Source organism: Thunnus albacares, chromosome 6, assembly GCF_914725855.1.
Source record: "Thunnus albacares chromosome 6, fThuAlb1.1, whole genome shotgun sequence".
NCBI lineage: Eukaryota > Metazoa > Chordata > Actinopteri > Scombriformes > Scombridae > Thunnus > Thunnus albacares.
In genome coordinates, this window is record NC_058111.1 from 1,713,218 (window position 1) to 1,734,126 (window position 20,909).

The 20,909-nt window shown below is 39.6% G+C and overlaps 2 protein-coding genes across 2 annotated transcripts; both read left to right on the forward strand.

Annotated features, from left to right (window-relative positions):
* The first annotated feature begins 1,283 nt into the window (after window positions 1-1,283).
* Window positions 1,284-3,195, forward strand: LOC122984485 (P2Y purinoceptor 14-like). The gene is made up of 3 exons (XM_044354961.1): window positions 1,284-1,353; window positions 1,467-1,726; window positions 2,412-3,195. The coding sequence occupies exons 1-3, from the start codon at window positions 1,327-1,329 to the stop codon at window positions 3,076-3,078; spliced, it is 954 nt and encodes a 317-aa protein (XP_044210896.1). The 5' UTR covers window positions 1,284-1,326; the 3' UTR covers window positions 3,079-3,195.
* A 13,691-nt stretch (window positions 3,196-16,886) lies between these two features.
* On the forward strand, window positions 16,887-18,612 carry LOC122984171 (P2Y purinoceptor 13-like). Its single transcript, XM_044354499.1, has 2 exons — window positions 16,887-17,261; window positions 17,946-18,612. Exons 1-2 carry the CDS (start codon window positions 16,936-16,938, stop codon window positions 18,610-18,612), a joined length of 993 nt encoding a protein of 330 aa, XP_044210434.1. The 5' UTR covers window positions 16,887-16,935.
* The last annotated feature ends 2,297 nt before the right edge of the window (window positions 18,613-20,909 follow it).

Genomic DNA, 20,909 nt, shown 5'->3' on the forward strand with positions numbered 1-20,909 from the left:
GTCCCACGTGGAGCCCACGCTAGCATTAGCTTGACTTTCACTAACATGCGGAGATGGTGGTGGAAACACCTGTGATGATGGGGCATAGGCAGTCGAGGATTCTGGCAACTCTATTCAATTAGGAAACTCCAGGATGGCATTTAGACAGCATATTTATGTTCTTATCAAAAAGAAACAATGCATGTATCATACTGCGTGTCAGATGTGTTTTTCACGGGCACGTCACATGCAACACATGCAACATATCATTTGCATGAGATGTGCACGTGAAAAATGCGTCTGACACACTTCATGTCCAGACACAAGATGAGAACCCCTTGGCTGAGGTGGGGGCTCATCTCTACTCTGCAGAAGACAGACTCTGAGGACTTTTTATTTTTTGTCACGATCAAGACACACAAACAGACTTATTAATATAATATTATTTTATAATATTAATAATGTAATATTAATATTCAACTAAACAACAAAATGCATGTTCAGGCAGGCAGACTGGGCCCAAGGTGGGCCCCTTTGTAACTGGACCCGGGGCAGCCACCCGTCTGCCCACCACTCACTCCGCTACAGCACTAGTGGTTACAACCCTTTCAGTCACCTATGTTCATTTGCTACCTGTTATACATCAGTATATTCCTATACTGTACAAGACAAATCTGTTTAATCACATCAGATTTAAATTTTAACTTTACATCAAATTTTTTCAATCAAATAAATTATTTATTTATTTATTGTATTAAATAATGGAATCAAATATGAATCAATTATCACTTATGCATCATGAACATGGTGCATTTATGCAACAGCACTTACAGCAGATATCCACTTGATATGACTAACTCAGACTGCTGAAGCCTCATATAAGCTTCACATCAACTTTTAAATGACTGTGTGGACACACTGTGGATTTTGGCCTCCATCACTTACATTGAAAGCACATTTGAAGGGGATCTTTTAATATCCAGTATGAACAGGAGGAATGATTACAGCGAGGAAAACCTCTTTCACTGTTCATATGGACACCTGACTGCTGAAAGACATGCTTAACAAAGGGCACCTGGACTTGCTTTAGATTTAATCCACAAGGCTTCTTCCTGTCTTACATGTGTAATGATAAAGTCAGCTGATGGTTCAGTAGGATACATAGTTAATGTGTCAAACTATATTTAACACTATAAAGATGATATAATTGTGTTCACCCTTCTTAGAACCTCCACAAACATGGGTGACCTGGTAGGAGAAGGAGTGACCTCAGTCATCAACAAAACCAACAATGATGATAATATGACTCACTGTGATCAGGTCGACACATCAGCCCACCTCTTCTTCATGCCGGTCTACAGTCTGGTGTTTCTGGTGAGTGTCCAATATTCACATTACAGTCACATTTCCTCATCCTCCGTATGCTAATCAGCACACATGTCAATCTCTTATAAACCTGTCGTGAGTTCCTCTTGTTTCCTCTCCAGGTGGGTTTGGTCCTCAACAGCTTCACCATGAAGGTTTACTTCTGCTCAGCTCAGCAGCAGGTATCCAGGATCATGATGGTCTACCTGAAGAACCTGGCAGTCTCCGACTTCCTGCTTTGCCTTTACCTCCCCTTCCGCATCATCAACTACACCAACAGCTCCATCACCTTCCACCTGGTCCACTGCAACTTTGGAGTCTCCACTTTTTACCTCAACATGTACGCCAGCATCCTGTTCATGGGCTACATCGCTGCTAACAGGTCGATCCCCCACCCTAGACTCCAACACACCATGCAGTTTATCAGTGCAGTTAACACTTTTTATAAATGTTTTATTGCTTTATTGTCTGTTTTTATATTCCTGCATATTATCTTTATACTGACTCTACAGAGTAACAGCAGTAACTACAGCTGTAAGTTCTTACAGTCAAATAAAAAACTGACTTCAAACTCAGAAAATACAGATGAAAACTGAAGTTAACCTGAATTATATTTATAATTTCAAACAACAACCTGTGCAGTTCAATAAATGAACAGATCTGAATCCACTGAATGAAGACCAGGGGTTTATACAACATGCAAAATTTAGTCAAGATAACTTTTGTTTGCGTTAGAAGAGCTATTTGTATTTGTTAACTTAACCTAAACTATGAATGCAGCCCTTTCACTCATATTCTTAATTTGAAACAAGTTACATTTTACAATATACAAGTTCAAGTGAGTTTATCTTCCCATATGCACAGACATAGAATACAAGCACATTGGAACTCCTGCAAGCTGAAATGGTCATGAGCTTTCTCGATGTCCTCGTATCATTGCAGGAGTAAAGAGCTGGTCCTCTCCTCTAGAACTAATATTAGAATCTTCATTCCTCATGAAATCTGTGGTTTGATGTTTTGTATCACTGTTAATCAGTGAAATAATCTGCTGACGCCTGCCTCTCCAGGTATCTGAAGATCATCCATCCTTTAGGAAATCACATCCTGCAAACAGTGCAGGCTGCCCGCATCATCTCCATGGTAACCTGGGTTTTCCTGCTGGCCATAGTGATCACCTACGTCACCTTGTCACTACTCACACAGGAAACTCTGACCGATGTCCCTGACACCTGTGACGCCTTGCTAAGCGCCCAGGTCATTGTGTTCTTCAAAATCAACCACATCTGCTCTGCTGTCACCTTCCTGTTTGTCTTCGTCTCCCTGGTCTTCTTCTACTACAGCACCTCCCGCAGAATGTTGCTGGCACAGCAGAGGCAGCCGGCATCCTCCAGCTGCAAGAAGCTGATGAAGTCACGCAAGAAAATGTTGGTGCTGGTCAGCGTCTTCTGCATTTGTTTCGTGCCGTACCACCTGGTTCGCCTTCCCTACACCTTCCTGAGGAGGCGATGCTCTTTGAGCCTGATGTTGTACTACCTGAAGGAGACGACCATCCTGTTGTCAGTTCTCAACATCTGCCTGGATCCACTAATCTACTTCATCTTTTGTGAGGCGTTCCGGGCTCAGCTGAGCCGTCCACATAGCAAGAAGGCAAGGAGGCGCAGTGAAGGGCAGCCGAGAGCCACAAACAGTGAGGCATCGCCCAGCACTTCAACAAGACAAACCGATGGGCTGTAACTTAAAGGATCATTCTGGTGATTTTCTGTATTTTTCTTCTTGAGAGCAGGAAAAAAGTGTTGCACACACACTCTGGCTCCATTTGTATTTCTCTCTTATTCGAATGATGTTTCGGCCCTCAGGTCTTTAGGTCTATTAGGACACAGGCACGGGTATGTTATATAGGCCACACCCTAGTAACACAGCTGATGGTGATTAGATAATCATGTTCCACCATTAGGGGGAGAAAAACAATCAAAAGGCCTTCAGAAGATCAAAACTTTTAACAAACAGTGACAGGAACTACAGCCAATCAATTCTCTTCAAATAAACTGACAAAAACCAATATGTTTCATACCACATATAGAGATTCTAATTTTACATTCCCTTTGGTTAAGCACATTCAAATATGTTAAAAAATACATTCATGTTGAATAGATTTCTAATAGATATACAGAAAAAGTTAAACCTCAGCTGTGAATAAACATCATAAACAACTTATTCTAAATATCTACTAAATAGAGGAACATTACAGAAAACACTTCAAGTCATAATCTATATTTACTCCATGAGGTGACAGGGTTCTCAGACGGTGGATCCAACAGTGTTCCCTCCTGGAAAGTAAAACATCCAAGGTACCTTGGAGGGAGTAATACTTTCTCAATAGAAATATATTCTAGAGAGGAAATATGATGATTAAATTCAACAGAATGTGCTGCTACTGGATAATTCATGTTTTTGCATCTAATAGTGCTTCTATGTTCAGCAATATGAGTTTTCAGTGCTTTACTCATCTTTCCAACATACGACACAAGGCCTAGTGATGAGATAAATGACTGATTTAGTGTGACATAAAAAACTCCTTTAATAGGGATCTCTTTACATATATACGTACATACTTACTTATATACCATGAGAGGTCGTTCTTTGAATGCACCATTGAGTTGAAAATCAGATTCAAGTGTATGCCAGTGTTTTGTTATTATTCCCTTTATCTGTTCTGCACTCTCAGAATACTCTGCTCTAAATATTATACAGTCATTTGATTTCACTGTAGGTTTATTTTAAAAGATCAGACCTAGATCTGTCTTTTATTATAGTGGCTGCATCATTTAGGACAGATTTTTTTGTATCCTCTTTGTTAAAAATTGTTGTGTCATTTGTCATTTCATTCATGTTCCTGTCAAAATGATCAATTTTCTGGCAAATTCGCTTTAATCAGCAAAACTGACTAAAAGGGAGAATTTTTTTTAAAAGTAAGGGATGATCAGAGCAGGTCCAGGGTCTTTCTCTTCTTCCCGTGTCATGTATAGCTTTTCCTCTGTCTTGACTCCTTCTTCTGACTGTCATGCCTGGTTCATCTATGGTTTGTTTGGATAAAAAACTGGAATTTGAGGCTGTTCAGCTGGTCAGTTTTTTTACGTCCTGCAGGCCGTCTTCTGGGGCTCTGTTCAGGGTTCCTCCAGTAATAGATGTTGCCCTCACGCGCATCCTTCTTGTCTCTGTTGAATTTTTTCATTTCCATTTCTTTGATCTCTCTAGAGAGCACGTCATTGAATTTTCCTTCACTTTTTATTGCTTGGGATAAAGATAGAAAGAAAGTTTTTTCTTATCAATTGACCATTAACCCTCATTCTCTAACTTGTATTTGGGCTCATTTGAAGAGAAGTTTGTTTATTCTAATCATGGCTTCAAGGAGAATATATTCTTATAGAAGAGGTATTTGGATGATGTGTTTTGTTTGTTTAAAGGGTCCAAGATGCATCTAGAGTCATTTTTTACATACCTCAACTCATGTTCTGAATTGAAGTCATTTACTATGAATTATGACAACAAACGCATCAGTTTTCTGGGCAGGTAGAGTACAGGTGCACTGTGGGTTTCTTAGAAAACAGCTGAGACTGAACCACACAGGAAATGTTTAAGAACAGGAAGTAAAAGAGGCCAAAAAGCATCAGATGGTAAACATAAATAATCAGTAGCTGCAGTGTTTTAATCTGTTATCAGTAAAGTTTGTCTGATCCTCACAGTTCTTCAAGTTTGTTGTTGATCTGAATCTTGTGCTATTTTGGCTCAATAAAAGCATCGCCGTCTCACCCTTTGAGCTGTATAATGATGTCATCAGTAAGATTAAATATGTCCGGTCTGTTTCCTCTCCTGTTCTGGTGAACATGAACCAATTTGACTGTCCAAATTTAGCCTTCAGAGTTTCATTTCTTCATCAAGCAGGAAGAACAAAATGTCTAGATCACAGGTGATAACTTCACACTTTAGCAACGTGTTAAAATACTGAATAACTCTCTCGGTCATGAACCAAATTTAGAGCAAACAGGATCCATAAACTTGTGCATTTGAAGAGGAAACACTTTTAAAATAAGAAAAAATCAACACTGATCAATCTACACAAAGATGTAGTTAAAGTATTGCAGTAAAAGTACATAAGTATTATGAGCTTGATGTAGTTAAAGTATTGCAGTAAAAGGATATAAGTATTATGAGCTTGATGTAGTTAAAGTATTGCAGTAAAAGTACATAAGTATTATGAGCTTGATGTAGTTAAAGTATTGCAGTAAAAGTAGTGGTTTGGTCCCTCTGACTGATATATTATTATATATGACATCCTTAGATTATTAATAGTGAAGCATCAGTGTTAGAGCAGCATGTTACTGTTGTAGCTGCTGGAGGTGGAGCTAGTTTCAACTACTTTATATACAGTTAGCTAGTTTAGTCCAGTGGTTCCCAACCTAGGGGTCGGGCCCCTCCAAAGGGTCAGCAGATAAATCTGAGGGGTCATGAGATGATTAATGGGAGAGGAAAGAAGAAAAAACAAAGTTTGGATGTGAGAAGTTTAGAGGGAATAATCACTATTTGGTGGAGCTGTTAACAACTCATAGACATGTGAAATGTGACCCTGACTACACACTGCTTTTTGTAAGACGTCAAAAGCCAAAAAGGTTGGAAACCACTGGTTTCATCTTTAACAATGTGTTGTATTTTAAAAGCTTGTTATATTATCCATTGTGTGTTTAGTTACTGAAAAGTAACTAAAGCTGTCAAATAAATGTAGTGGAGTAGAAAGTACAATATTTCCCTCTGAAATGTAGAAAGTAGCATCAAATGGAAATACTCAAGTAAAGTACAAGTGTACAATCAAGCAGTTAACGTCCAATCATGCTCTGTAGCTTGTGTACAAATGTTGAACAGGCCCAGCTGATTCTGATTTTGTATCAAGATGGCGAGAGGAAAAGATCTAAGTGACTTTGAAAGAGGGTTCATTGTTGAGGCACAGATGGCAAGAGCTTCAGTCACAATTTATACAGTTTCAATAAGAACAGTGAATAAAGTGACATCTGCATTTAGATCTAAGGGAATGTCATCAGGAAATAAGGGAGGAAACTGTGGCAGTTGACAGTTTACATTTGATGCTGGTGCATTAGTGTGATATGCAAGGACAAAGAGAAGGTGACTGAGAATGTCAATGCAAGAAAAGAAGAATGCACATTTGAGAGTTCAGTGGTGCAGAAACCACAGGCACTGGTCTACAGAGAGGTGGAAAAAAGTGGTTTGGTGAGATGAGTCATCCTTCACCATATTCTCAACAGGTGGACGAGTGCATGTTTGAGACACTTCATGTAGGTTTTTCCTTTAATGTGTCACCCGGCTGTGTGTATGTACATGGATATATATTCATATATATTTATATGTTTCTGTGTTAACTTGTCATCTTTTGTGAAACACATTGTTTTCTTTTGCATGTATTTGTATTAAACACATTTTGTAAATAAACTGTAAATAAATTGCCATTTGTCAATGGCATATCATACACCATCATACCCCTCTACCAAAGAGTATAGTGCACAAGATGCATGTGTAGGCGTTGTGTTTGTCCACCATGATTGTGTCTACCAAAGAATAACTTACACACATAGAAGTTAACACATTGGTGTTGTGGCTGTTTGCCACAATGGCGTCTACCAAATAGTATATGCATACAAGATAATACGTCAGTATTGTGGTTGTTCAACAGAAACTGTTATAAATGGACTTTTATTCAGTTTTAAGCCACATATTTATGATAAACCTTTGAGATCTTGGTCGTTTTTAACTACATCTTTTAACTGGATGAAGGATTTTAGTCATCAAACGTCTGGATCTTAAGTTATCAGAGAAATAAGCTAAACAAATGTTAGCAGCAGCCCGACTAGAAGCCCCTCCACAAAGTTCGCTGCTCGATGAACATCGTCAGAGAAACACTGATTTTTAACGTGAAATATCTTTATTCAATATTTTTACTGTTTGAATCCCCATGTACGTTTGTTGTTGGAGAGGAGGAGACCTCTGTGGATAATTCAGCTCCTGGTAGAAACCTGCTGAACATCTGGATCTGAAGTTATCAGAGAAACAAGCTGAGCAAACGTCAGCAGCAGCTCAGCTAGCAGCCCCTACCAGATGTCCAGTGCCCGCTGAACAATGTCAGACAAACACAAATTTTTAACGTGAAACTGCTTTATTCAGTGTTTTTACCTGTTTTAATCAGTGGGTCTGTTTGTTTTGGAGAGGAGGAGACCTCTGTGGATAATTTGGCTCCTGGTAAAAACATCCTCAACCATGAGCACTGGAGTAATCCTAACCTGAAGAAACTGGTTGTTAAACAATGAAGACAACAACTCCCATGATCCCACACTACTTCACACCATCATCACACTCTGTCTTTTGTTATTGTTTTGATTGAGAGACCCCTAGCGGCTGAAATTACATATTGTGCATTTAAATGGATCTCTGTTTATGACATGATTCTAGTGTTATAGGTCGTATGTGTCTGCAGGTGGATTTTGGCGGGCCAGTCTGAGTCTAAAGACCCAGCTGATTTTTTTTAGTGACACAGCAACAGCCCCAGTAAAACCTAACTCTATTTCTTTTGTGGTCCTCCAACAAACAATGAACAAAAAAGAGGAAATGAAATAGCATCTGAACAGCAGTGTGTGTGTTCTCTGAGCCATCATGCAGTAACCACAGATTCAGCTCTTCCTGTCCTGTGAACGCTGCACAGAAGGAGGCATTATAGCAAACAGTTTGTATCGGAGATCTCCACTGACAGACAGACAGGTGAGTGCTGCAAATATCTCATCTTCAGTTCTTTGTGCTTCTACCATTTAGGGCACTATTGTATTTCATGTGTTTGTTTGTTTCTTTCTTTCTTTATTATTACGGAACATCAGACCTAAATTTGACCCCCTAAACATCAAAAACTCACCAAATTTGGCATGCACATCAGGTCTGGTGAAATATTTGATAAAATGTAAAAATTAACCCCCCAAAAGTGCCAAAATGTGCTCTCTAGCGCCACCTATGTAATTAAAATGGCCACCACGGCCCATAGGAATGTCATAGAGAGATCAAACCAAAACCAAGTTATTCGTCTCATCAAGACCTACAAATCATATGCTGACTCCCCTGACCTAAATCCAACAGGAAGTCCGCAATTAGCCTTTCAAAATGAGACTTTTTCTCAATTTTAGCTCCCGAACAAACGCTATCTCCTCCGAGGGCGTTAATGTTATCGGATTCAAACTTTACATGACTTATGACACTATGCTGAAAAAAGTAGTTAAAAACTTTGTAATAACTTGAACGGTTTGGATTTTATAAGCCATGAAAGTTGCAGTGCCACATCACCATTGTGTCAAACAGAGGCTTCTCTTGTCTAAACTATAAGTCTGACCACTTTCAAACCTGAATTAATGGATTAACCACAAAATTTCCTACTAAAATGTGATTAATGTAAGATTTGGCCAAAGTCATGGGATTTATGAGGAGATTTCACAAGAAGCGTACTCTAAAATCCTCCTCTCCAACTGCTCCTGGTGATGTCACTCCCTCAGTGCTGTGAAACATTCCACAATACACACTCATTATAAAATCACAGGAGGAGCAAGAAAAGACTTTAAAACTCACACTCTAATATCTCAAAAACAGTAAAAGATAGAAAACACATGTAAATTCAAGATTTGTAGGTCAAAGTCTTGTGACTCATTTAAAGTTCAAATGAAGTTTGTATCTAAAACTATGTGGAAGCAGTAAATGTTCAAAAAGATGTGGGTTCGCTCACACTCTCCATTCAAATATGAGTATTTTTCTGTTCAGCTGCAGTTACTTATTGTCTCTACACACCTGACAGTACACATGTCAATCAAGCTTTGATCAGGTCATGTGGGTTAAAAGTCTTTACTTTTCTAAAAATAGACTTGATGAAAATTAGGAAATTAATTTGTTTTACACACAAACTCATCAAGAGTTTTCAATTTACTAATTGAAATTCGAGTGAATGGGCCCAAAACTTGCATAATTTTGATGACACAGGTGTGAGCAAGGCAGACATGTCTCACCCTGCAGAAAATTCTCATCCTCACACCGTTGAGATTTGATGTTTCGCCATGACAGAGGAAGTTGCTATAACTTTATTGTAAATGCTCCAGTCAATCAATCAATCAATCAATCAATCTTTATTTATATAGCGCCATATCACAACAGAAGTCATCTCAAGGCACTTTTCACATAGAGCAGGTCAAGACCGTACTCTTTAATTTACAGAGACCCAACGATTCCCCCATGGGCAAGCACTTGGTGACAGCGGTAAGGAAAAACTCCCCTTTAACGGGTAGAAACCTCAAGCAGACCCCGGCTTTTGGTGGGCGGCCATCTGCTTTGACCGGTTGGGTTGAGAGAGAGAAAGAGAGAGGGAAAGGGGGAGGGGGGGCAGAAGAAAAACAATCACAACAACAACAACAACAAGCACAAGCAGCAGTAGCCAGGGAAGGATGCCATCAGGACTGTGAAGGACCGCGAAGGTTCGGCCCGGGACTCAGGTTTTCCTGTGAGATGAGAAAGCACAAAAAACTCCGGGGAAGAAGCAAAGTTAGTGACATGCATTGATGTTACATGAATGCATACAGATGGAGAGGAGGAGGAGGAGAGAGGAGCTCAGTGCATCATGGGAAGTCCCCCAGCAGTCTAGGCCTATAGCAGCATAACTAAGGGCTGATCCAAGGTGAGCCTGGTCGGCCCTAATTATAAGCTTTATCAAAAAGGAAAGTTTTAAGCCTACTCTTAAACATAGAGAGGGTGTCTGCACCCCGGACTGAATCCGGTAGATGGTTCCATAGAAGAGGAGCCTGATAGCTGAAGGCTCTGCCTCCCATTCTACTTTTAAAGACTGTAGGAACCACCAGTAAGCCTGCATACTGGGAGCGCAGTGTTCTAGTGGGATAATACGGTATTATGAGCTCTTCAAGATATGATGGTGCCTGACCATTAAGGGCTTTGTAAGTTAGGAGAAGGATTTAAAATTCTATTCTAGATTTTACAGGAAGCCAATACAGCGAAGCTAAAATGGGAGAAATGTGATCTCTTCTTCTAGTTTTAGTCAATACACGTGCAGCTGCGTTCTGGACCAGCTGGAGAGTCTTTAGAGACTTGTTAGAGCAGCCTGATAATAAGGAATTGCAATAATCCAGCCTAGAAGTAACAAATGCGTGAACTAGTTTTTCTGCATCTTTTAGGGACAGGATGTGCCTGATTTTTGTGATATTACGTAAGTGAAAAAAGGCAGTCCTTGAGATTTGATTTATGTGGGAGTTATAGGACATATCCTGATCAAAGATAACTCCCAGATTCCTTACGGTGGTGCTGGAGGCCAGGGTAATGCCATCCAGAGTAGCTATATCATTAGATAACGTGTTTCTAAGGTGTTTAGGGCCAAGCACAATAACTTCAGTTTTATCTGAATTTAGTAGTAGAAAATTGCAGGTCATCCAGGTCTTTATGTCCCTAAGGCATGTTTGGAGTTTGTTTAACTGATTGGGTTCATCTGGCTTCACTGATAAATATAATTGGGTGTCATCTGCGTAACAATGAAAATTTATGGAGTGTTTCCTGATAATATTACCTAAAGGAAGCATATATAAGGTGAATAGAATTGGTCCAAGTACAGAACCTTGTGGAACTCCGTGTCTAACTTTTGCCTTCACGGAGGATTCATCATTAACATGTACAAACTGAAATCGGTCTGATAAATAGGACTTAAACCAGCTTAATGCAGTTCCTTTAATGCCAATTAAATGTTCCAGTCTCTGCAAAAGGATTTGATGGTCAATTGTGTCAAATGCAGCACTAAGATCTAACAGGACAAGTATAGAGACAAATCCTTTGTCCAATGGAGTTAGGAGGTCATTTGTGACTTTCACCAGTGCTGTCTCTGTGCTATGATGCGCTCTAAATCCTGACTGAAAATCCTCAAATAAACTATTGTTATGTAGAAAGTCACATAACTGATTAGAGACTGCTTTCTCAAGGATCTTGGATAGAAATGGAAGGTTAGATATAGGTCTATAATTGGCTAAAACACCTGAATCAAGAGTAGGCTTCTTAAGAAGAGGTTTAATTACAGCTACTTTAAGGGGCTGTGGTACATAGCCTGTTACTAAAGACAGATTGATCATATCTAGTAAAGAAGTGCTCACTAAGGGTAAGGCTTCCTTAAGCAGCCTAGTTGGGATGGGATCTAAGAGACAGGTTGATGGTTTAGCTGAACAAATCATTGAAGTTAGTTCAGACAAGTCTACTGGAGAAAAACAGTCCAAATATATGTCAGGATTTACTGCCGTTACCAAGGTTCCTGTGTTTGGGGAGAGAACGGTGCCTGTTGAGGGCAGGAGGTGGTTAATTTTGTCTCTAATAGTTAGAATTTTATCATTAAAGAAGCTCATAAAGTCGTTACTACTGGGAGCTATAGGAATACATGGATCAGTAGAGTTATGACTCTTTGTCAGCCTGGCCAAAGTGCTGAAAGGGAACCTAGGGCAGTTTTTATTCTCTTCTATTAATGCTGAGTAATAGGCGGCTCTGGCATTACAGAGGGCCTTCCTATATGTTTTAAGACTATCTTGCCAGACTAAGCGAGATTCTTCTACTTTGGTGGAACGCCAAATCCTTTCCAATTTTCGCGATGTTTCCTTTAATTTGCGGGTTTGGGAGTTATACCATGGAGCTAACCTCTTATGTTTTATTATCTTCTTTTTTAAGGGGTCGATGGAGTCGAGTGTTTGTCTTAGTGAGCCTGCAGCACTATCAATAAGATTATCAATTTGGGAGGGACTAAAGTTAACATAAGAGTCCTCTGTAGTATTGAGACATGGCAGTGAATGTCTCAATACATTCACTGCCATGAATGTATTGAGACATTCATTATTAAAAAGACAATTACATCTGATTGACAAGAGCCGTGACACTGTTTACATAATTACCCAGAAAGTTTCTAGGAAATTAGTATAAAATTAAAGCACTTGTAAAATAAAGTGTTGTCAGAGCTTTGACTCTGCACCAAACTTCTCCCAGCTTGAACACGTCTACATGACAATATTCCATCAGTGACGCAAACGGGCTGAATAGTGCCCCCTTCCAAATTTCAGTGAAGCAGCACCAGCAGCAGGCAACATAGTGGACAAAGGAAGTGATGTTTATCTCCTTCTTGCACTGTCTGAAAACAGCCCAGGTTTGAAGACATCTACTTTTGTATCAAATTGCTGCAGAAAAAGGTACCAGAGCAAAAAACTCTCTCTTGAAAATAAAAAGGGAGTCAGAGGTCCAAGCACCAAAGTGTTCTTTAATGCCGGCAAAAAAGGGGAGCAAGTAGCACTTTTACAAAGAACCAAATCGCTCCAAAGGTTTTTTCTTTGGGTCATTGTTTTTATGTCCTTGGGTCGGCTTAGGTCACACCTTATCATCCACCCTCCCTAATTTTTGACCAATTATTATCTTTTATCTCCATCACTCGTTGTTGGTCAAAACTCTTCAAAACAGGTTTTGAGGTGTTTGAGGATATGTACTGGCATATTCAATTCTACCTGATTATATCCAATTTTTATATATAAGTATTGGGAATCATTTTACACCATTATTGCCAAGTTGTCTTCTGGCCTCTTATTTTTTTTATAAGTTATTCTAGTCATTTTACACCCTTATTTCTTGATCTCCTCCAGAGAGTATTTTTTTAGAGGGTGAAGACTTTAATGCAGACCCAAGCAAAGTGACATGTAATACAAACACACTCAAATTTCTCCAGTTTATGATTCTTCTACCGTGCCTCTATACGTACAGTGTGATTAAATATGGTTCATGAGATTATAACTACACCAATACAAATTGTATCACACTAGCCCTTATTGCTTATAAACTTATAAAATCAATCTGCATAGCTTAATATTGCCTTTAAGCACACCAATGACTTTTAATGAAAATACACCACACTACATGCCCATCTTCGACGGCACCGCAGCCTGATGTGTGCGGAGGCGCGAAGGCCCATTCAACGTTGCTTGCAGCTTTAATTTTATGTTGAAATTTTGAGTCTTTTTTAAAAAATCTAAATCTTAATATATTTTCCAAGACAACTTAAGATAAAAACTGTTTTAAACAACTCTTGATACTTTGCACAGAGTTTATAAGAGGTTAACTACAGTCCATGTCCATGCCAATTTACAATTTTGAAGTGACGTTTTCACAGTTAATTTGAACACATTACTGATCTGAACCAGCTTACAGCTGGTTGAGAATAGAAGTATTTCATGGTTCACAATTAATCAAAGGCTTTTTAAATCTAAGAATACTGCTTCCACTACTACCTTCATCCAAACTACTTTTCATGGTTTCTGGTTCCTTTAAAATACCAAATTGTGTTTGTTTTGGGTTTAAAAGTTGATTTCTCTCCAAGATTTGATTTCTCTTTTCAAGACCTTTGAAATCAGTGGTTTAGTAGTCTGTAGTTGGTCTGTAGTCACATGATTCATCAGGTCCCCCTGATGTACCACTTTTAACATAAGATAAGAAAACTTTATTGTCCATTACATCACATGAAATAGAAATTTGCCTTCTGCATTCTGGCAACACAGTGTAAAACAGACAGTAAAGAGCAGCTAAAATACATAAATATACTTTCAGCAGCAGCAGTGCTCATGGGCTGTGTTTTTGTGTTTGTGGGGGTGGGGGGTGGCTACAGCAAAGGGCACAAATGACTTCTTCTTCCCATTTTTCCTGGCTAGTGGGACCTTGAGTTTCCTGCCAGATGGCAACAGCTGGAATGATGAGTGAAGGGGGTGGGTGGGATTGTTATAGACATGGGTTGCCTTTTTGGTTGTGGACTGGTTGTATAAGTTCTGGAGTTGCAATTGTTTATTTCCAATGATCTTATCCAGCCCAAATGAACATTTTACTTCATTTGTATATATGGAGAACAGGAGGGGAGATAAAATGCACTCCTGTGGAACGCCGGTGTTCAGGACAAGGCAGTCGGAGATCAATTTACCAAGTGAGCTATTGGCCTTACAAGTGTCGCACTGTGTTTTTAATATAAGAAACATATCTTTTTATGGCAATCCATCCAGTAGTTGTTGAAATATTTACATCTGTACCAAATTAGAGGACCAAACAACAGACACCATCTTAGCCTGGCTAACAAAGCCACTCTGTCAAAGGCTAATAATCTAAGTGGCTGTTTATGTCAAATATGAGCAGAAACATAACGGTCAGATATGTCTGTGAAAATTCTGGTAACGTTATATCTAGAAGTATTAAGTTAAAGGAAAGTTCACAATTTTTCAAGTGTGCCTTTCCTCGTTGCGGGGGCTCATCAGTCATCCGCTAGCCGTCCTCTTTGGAGCTGCTATCCCCTGTGGGCCCGCCAACTGCTGGCGTTTTGTGCCTCTTAATTTTCCTGGTATCCACATAAAGGTAACTCATGCTTTGCACATGTGAGCGCAATGTCAACTATAACTTTTATATGCTCCCGGTTTCTTTCTATTATCTCACTTTGACGGCCTTCTGTGTTGACAAGCTGATTGTGAATGATTGTGCCATGTCTGGACTTGTCGCCTTCTCTGTAGTTATTGTATTTCTGCACAGCTATCTGATGAGCTCTGTTGGTTTCATGTTTATAACAAGCTGTGTTCATGTGTTTCTAATCCTTATATCCATGACGTCTAAATTACTCTTCCCTACCTATCTCACCAAACTGCCGACACATTCTACAAAATACTGCATCCTTGCTACGTCTGTAATGTAAAAATGCATACTTCCTATACCAATATAAGGAGAAGCTCCTGGCCTCGTGTCCAAAAACTGAGATGGGGTACTGTTTGAGTTTGGGCTGTGTTGCTGGTTCATCTATAGCTGAAAGGTCTACTGAAGTCAACGAGGCAGTCGCGATGGATGAGATTGATGAAGAAGAGATGGGAATGGAAATACATCCTTGAGAACATGACTGACTTTCACCTAGGTGAAACTGGCACCCTTGTCCTTCAGTTATAGCCCCTTCTGTCCCGCCAACAGAACCCACATCCCACGTGGAGCCCACGCTAGCGTTAGCTTGATTTTCACTAACATGCAGAGATAGTGGTGGAAACACCTGTGATGATGGGGCATAGGCAGTCGAGGATTCTGGCAACTCTATTCAATTAGGAAACTCCAGGATGGCATTTAGACAGCATATTTATGTTCTTATCAAAAAGAAACAATGCACGTATCATACTGCGTGTCAGATGTGTTTTTCACGGGCACGTCACATGCAACACATGCAACATATCATTTGCATGAGATGTGCACGTGGAAAATGTCTTGTGTCTCGTCTTGTGTCTGTCCAGACACAAGACGAGACTTGACACAAGACTTGACACAAGACCCCTTGGCTGAGGTGGGGGCTCATCTCTACTCTGTGGAAGACAGACTCTGAGTCTTCTGAGGACTTTTTATTTTTTGTCATGATCAAGACACACAAACAGACTTATTAATATAATATTATTTTATAATATTAATAATGTAATATTAATATTCAACTAAACAACAAAATGCATGTTCAGGCAGGCAGACTGGGTCCAAGGTGGGCCCCTTTGTAACTCGACCTGGGGCAGCCACCCGTCTGCCCACCACTCACTCCGCTACAGCACTAGTGGTTACAACCCTTTCAGTCACCTATGTTCATTTGCTACCTGTTATACATCAGTATATTCCTATACTGTACAAGACAAATCTGTTTAATCACATAAGATTTAAATTTTAACTTTACATCAAATTTTTTCAATCAAATAAATTGTTTATTTATTTATTGTATTAAATAATGGAATCAAATATGAATCAATTATCACTTATGCATCATGAACATGGTGCATTTATGCAACAGCACTTACAGCAGATATCCACTTGATATGACTAACTCAGACTGCTGAAGCCTCATATAAGCTTCACATCAACTTTTAAATGACTGTGTGGACACACTGTGGATTTTGGCCTCCATCACTTACATTGAAAGCACATTTGAAGGGGATCTTTTAATATCCAGTATGAACAGGAGGAATGATTACAGCGAGGAAAACCTCTTTCACTGTTCATATGGACACCTGACTGCTGTAAGACATGCTTAACAAAGGGCATCTGGACTCACTTTAGATTTAATCCAAAAGGCTTCTTCCTGTCTCAAAGGGCACCTGGACTCACTTTAGATTTAATCCACAAGGCCTCTTCCTGTCTTACATGTGTAATGATAAAGTCAGCTGATGGTTCAGTAGGATATATAGTTAATGTGTCAAACTATATTTAACACTATAAAGATGATATAATTGTGTTCACCCTTCTTAGAACCTCCACAAACATGGGTGACCTGGTAGAGGAAGGAGTGACTTCAGTCACCAACCAGACCAACAATGATGATAATATGACTCACTGTGATCAGGTCGACACATCAGCCCACCTCTTCTTCATGCTGGTCTGCAGTCTGGTGTTTCTGGTGAGTGTCAAATATTCACATTACAGTCACATTCCCTCCTCCTCCGTATGCTAATCAGCACACATGTTAATCTCTTAAAAACCTGTCCTGAGTTCCTCCTGTTTCCTCTCCAGGTGGGTTTGGTCCTCAACAGCTTCACCATGAAGGTTTACTTCTGCTCAGCTCAGCAGCAGGTATCCAGAATCATGATGGTCTACCTGAAGAACCTGGCAGTCTCCGACTTCCTGCTCTGCCTTGACCTCCCCTTCCGCATCATCAACTACACCAGCACCTCCGCCACCTTCCGCCTGGTCTACTGCACCTTTGGAGTCTCCCCCTTTTACCTCAACATGTACACCAGCATCCTGTTCATGGGCTACATCGCTGCTAACAGGTAGATCCCCCACCCTAGACTCCAACACACCATGCAGTTTATCAGTGCAGTTAACACTTTTTATAAATATTTTATTGCTTTATTGTCTGTTTTTATATTCCTGCACATTATCTTTATACTGACTCTACAGAGCAACAGCAGTAACTACAGCTGTAAGTTCTTACAGTCAAATAAAAAACTTCAAACTCAGAAAATACAGATGAAAACTGAATTTCATCTGAAATTTACAATTTCAAACAACAACCTGTGCAGTTCAATAAATGAACAGATCTGAATCCACTGAATGAAGACCAGGGGTTTATACAACATGCAAAATTTAGTCAAGATAACTTTTGTTTGCGTTAGAAGAGCTATTTGCATTTGCTAACTTAACCTAAACTATGAATGCAGCCCTTTCACTCATATTCTTAATTTGAAACAAGTTACATTTTACAATATACAAGTTCAAGTGAGTTTATCTTCCCATATGCACAGACATAGAATACAAGCACATTGGAACTCCTGCAAGCTGAAATGCTCATGAGCTTTCTCCATGTCCTCGTATCATTGCAGGAGTAAAGAGCTGGTCCTCTCCTCTAGAACTAATATTAGAATCTTCATTCCTCATGAAATCTGTGGTTTGATTATTTGTATCACTGTTAATCAGTGAAATAATCTGCTGACGCCTGCCTCTCTTCTCTCCAGGTATCTGAAGATCATCCATCCCTTAGGAAATCACATCCTGCAAACAGTGCAGGCTGCTCACATTATCTCCACGGTAACGTGGGTTTTCCTCCTGGCAATTATGACCTCTTATGTCACCCTGGTGCTCCTCACCAAACCACAATTGACCATTGTCCCTGACACCTGTGACGCCTTGCTAAGCGCCCAGGCTGTTGTGCTCTACAAAATCATCCACACCTGCTCCGCTGCCATCTTCCTGTTCGTCTTTGTCTCCCTGGTCTTCTTCTACTACAGCGCCTCCCGCAGTGTGTTGCTGGCACAGCAGAGGCAGCCGGCATCCTCCAGCTGCAAGAAGCTGATGAAGTCACGCAAGAAAATGTTGGTGCTGGTCAGCGTCTTCTGCATTTGTTTCGTGCCATACCACCTGGTTCGCCTTCCCTACACCTTCCTGAGGAGGCGATGCTCTTTGAGCCAAGTGTTGTACTACCTGAAGGAGACGACCATCCTGTTGTCAGTTCTCAACATCTGCCTGGATCCACTAATCTACTTCATCTTTTGTGAGGTGTTCCGGGCTCAGCTGAGCCGTCCACATAGCAAGAAGGCAAGGAGGCACAGTGAAGGGCAGCCGAGAGCCACAAACAGTGAGGCATTGCTGAGCACTTCAACAAGACAAACTGATGGGCTGTAACTTAAAGGATCATTCTGGTGATTTTCTGTATTTTTCTTCTTGAGAGCAGGAAAAAAGTGTTGCACACACACTCTGGCTCCATTTATATTTCTCTCCTATTCGAATGATGTTTCGGCCCTCAGGTCTTCTTCAAATTCAACAATCATATTAGGACACAGGCACGGGTATGTTATATAGGCCACACCCTAGTAACACAGCTGATGGTGATTAGATAATCATGTTCCACCATTAGGGGGAGAAAAACAATCAAAAGGCCTTCAGAAGATCAAAACTTTTAACAAACAGTGACAGGAACAGTGTTCCCTCCTGGAAAGTAAAACATCCAAGGTACCTTGGAGGGAGTAATACTTTCTCAATGCAAATATATTCTAGAGAGGAAATATGATGATTAAATTCAACAGAATGTGCTGCTACTCGATAATTCATGTTTTTGCATCTAATAGTGCTTCTATGTTCAGCAATATGAGTTTTCAGTGCTTTACTCATCTTTCCAACATACGACACAAGGCCTAGTGATGAGATAAATGACTGATTTAGTGTGACATAAAAAACTTTTTTAATAGGGATCTCTTTACCTGTGTGAGGATGTTTAAAACTGTTACAACGGTAATATAATTACACTGACTACAATGACCATAGTGACGGTTGGCTTCAGGGATACAGTCGGTGTTAAAGTAGCTCGTGCTGGTAGTGATTGAAGAGGAGGTAAATATGAATGTACCAGGTTTTTACCTCTTTTATATACCATGAGAGGTCGTTCTTTGAATGCACCATTGAGTTGAAAATCAGATTCAAGTATATGCCAGTGTTTTGTTATTATTCCCTTTATCTGTTCTGCACTCTCAGAATACTCTGCTCTAAATATTATACAGTCATTTGATTTCACTGTAGGTTTATTTTAAAAGATCAGACCTAGATCTGTCTTTTATTATAGTGGCTGCATCATTTAGGACAGATTTTTTTGTATCCTCTCTGTTAAAAATTGTTGTGTCATTTGTCATTTCATTCATGTTCCTGTCAAAATGGTCAATGTTTTGGCAAATTTGCTTTAATCAGCAAAACTGACCAAAAGTGAGAATTTTTTTTAAAAGTAAGGGATGATCAGAGCAGGTCCAGGGTCTTTCTCTTCTTCCCGTGTCATGTATAGCTTTTCCTCTGTCTTGACTCCTTCTTCTGACTGTCATGCCTGGTTCGTCTATGGTTTGTTTGGATAAAAAACTGGAATTTGAGGCTGTTCAGCTGGTCAGTTTTTTTACGTCCTGCAGGCCGTCTTCTGGGGCTCTGTTCAGGGTTCCTCCAGTAATAGATGTTGCCCTCACTCGCATCCTTCTTGTCTCTGTTGAATTTTTTCATTTCCATTTCTTTGACCTCTCTAGAGAGCACGTCATTGAATTTTCCTTCATTTCTGATTGCTTGGGATAAAGATAGAAAGAAAGTTTTTTCTTATCAATTGACCATTAACCCTCATTCTCTAACTTGTATTTGGTCTCATTTGAAGAGAAGTTTGTTTATTCTAATCATGGCTTCAAGGAGAATATATTCTTATAGAAGAGGTATTTGGATGATGTGTTTTGTTTGTTTAAAGGGTCCAAGATGCATCTAGAGTCATTTTTTACATACCTCAACTCATGTTCTGAATTAAAGTCATTTACTATGAATTATGACAACAAACGCATCAGTTTTCTGGGCAGGTAGAGTACAGGCACACTGTGGGTTTATTAGAAAACAGCTGAGACTGAACCACACAGGAAATGTTTGAGAACAGGAAGTAAAAGAGGCCAAAAAGCATCAGATGGTAAACATAAATAATCAGTAGCTGCAGTGTTTTAATCTGTTATCAGTAAAGTTTGTCTGATCCTCACAGTTCTTCAAGTTTGTTGTTGATCTGAATCTTGTGCTATTTTGGCTCAATAAAAGCATCGCCGTCTCACCCTTTCAGCCGTATAATGATGTCATCAGTAAGATTAAATATGTCCGGTCTGTTTCCTCTCCTGTTCTGGTGAACATGAACCAATTTTACTGTCCAAATTTAGCCTTCAGAGTTTCATTTCTTCGTCAAGCAGGAAGAACAAAATGTCTAGATCAAAGGTGACAACTTCACATTTTAGCAACGTGTTAAAATACCAAATAACTCTCTCAGTCATGAACCAAATTTAGAGCAAACAGGATCCATAAACTTGTGCATTTGAAGAGGAAACACTTTTAAAATAAGAAAAAATCAACACTGATCAATCTACACAAAGATGTAGTTAAAGTATTGCAGTAAAAGTACATAAGTATTATGAGCTTGATGTAGT

What these genes read in the sequence shown, in the direction of transcription:
- LOC122984485 (XM_044354961.1), top strand. Translation starts at nt 1,327, where the DNA reads ATGCCGGTCTACAGTCTGGTGTTTCTG. An exon ending in TCTACAGTCTGGTGTTTCTG is followed by an intron (nt 1,354 to 1,466) that starts GTGAGTGTCCAA and finishes TTTCCTCTCCAG; the next exon opens with GTGGGTTTGGTCCTCAACAG. An exon ending in GGCTACATCGCTGCTAACAG is followed by an intron (nt 1,727 to 2,411) that starts GTCGATCCCCCA and finishes CTGCCTCTCCAG; the next exon opens with GTATCTGAAGATCATCCATC.
- LOC122984171 (XM_044354499.1), top strand. Translation starts at nt 16,936, where the DNA reads ATGCTAATCAGCACACATGTTAATCTCTTAAAAACCTGTCCTGAGTTC. An exon ending in GGCTACATCGCTGCTAACAG is followed by an intron (nt 17,262 to 17,945) that starts GTAGATCCCCCA and finishes TCTTCTCTCCAG; the next exon opens with GTATCTGAAGATCATCCATC.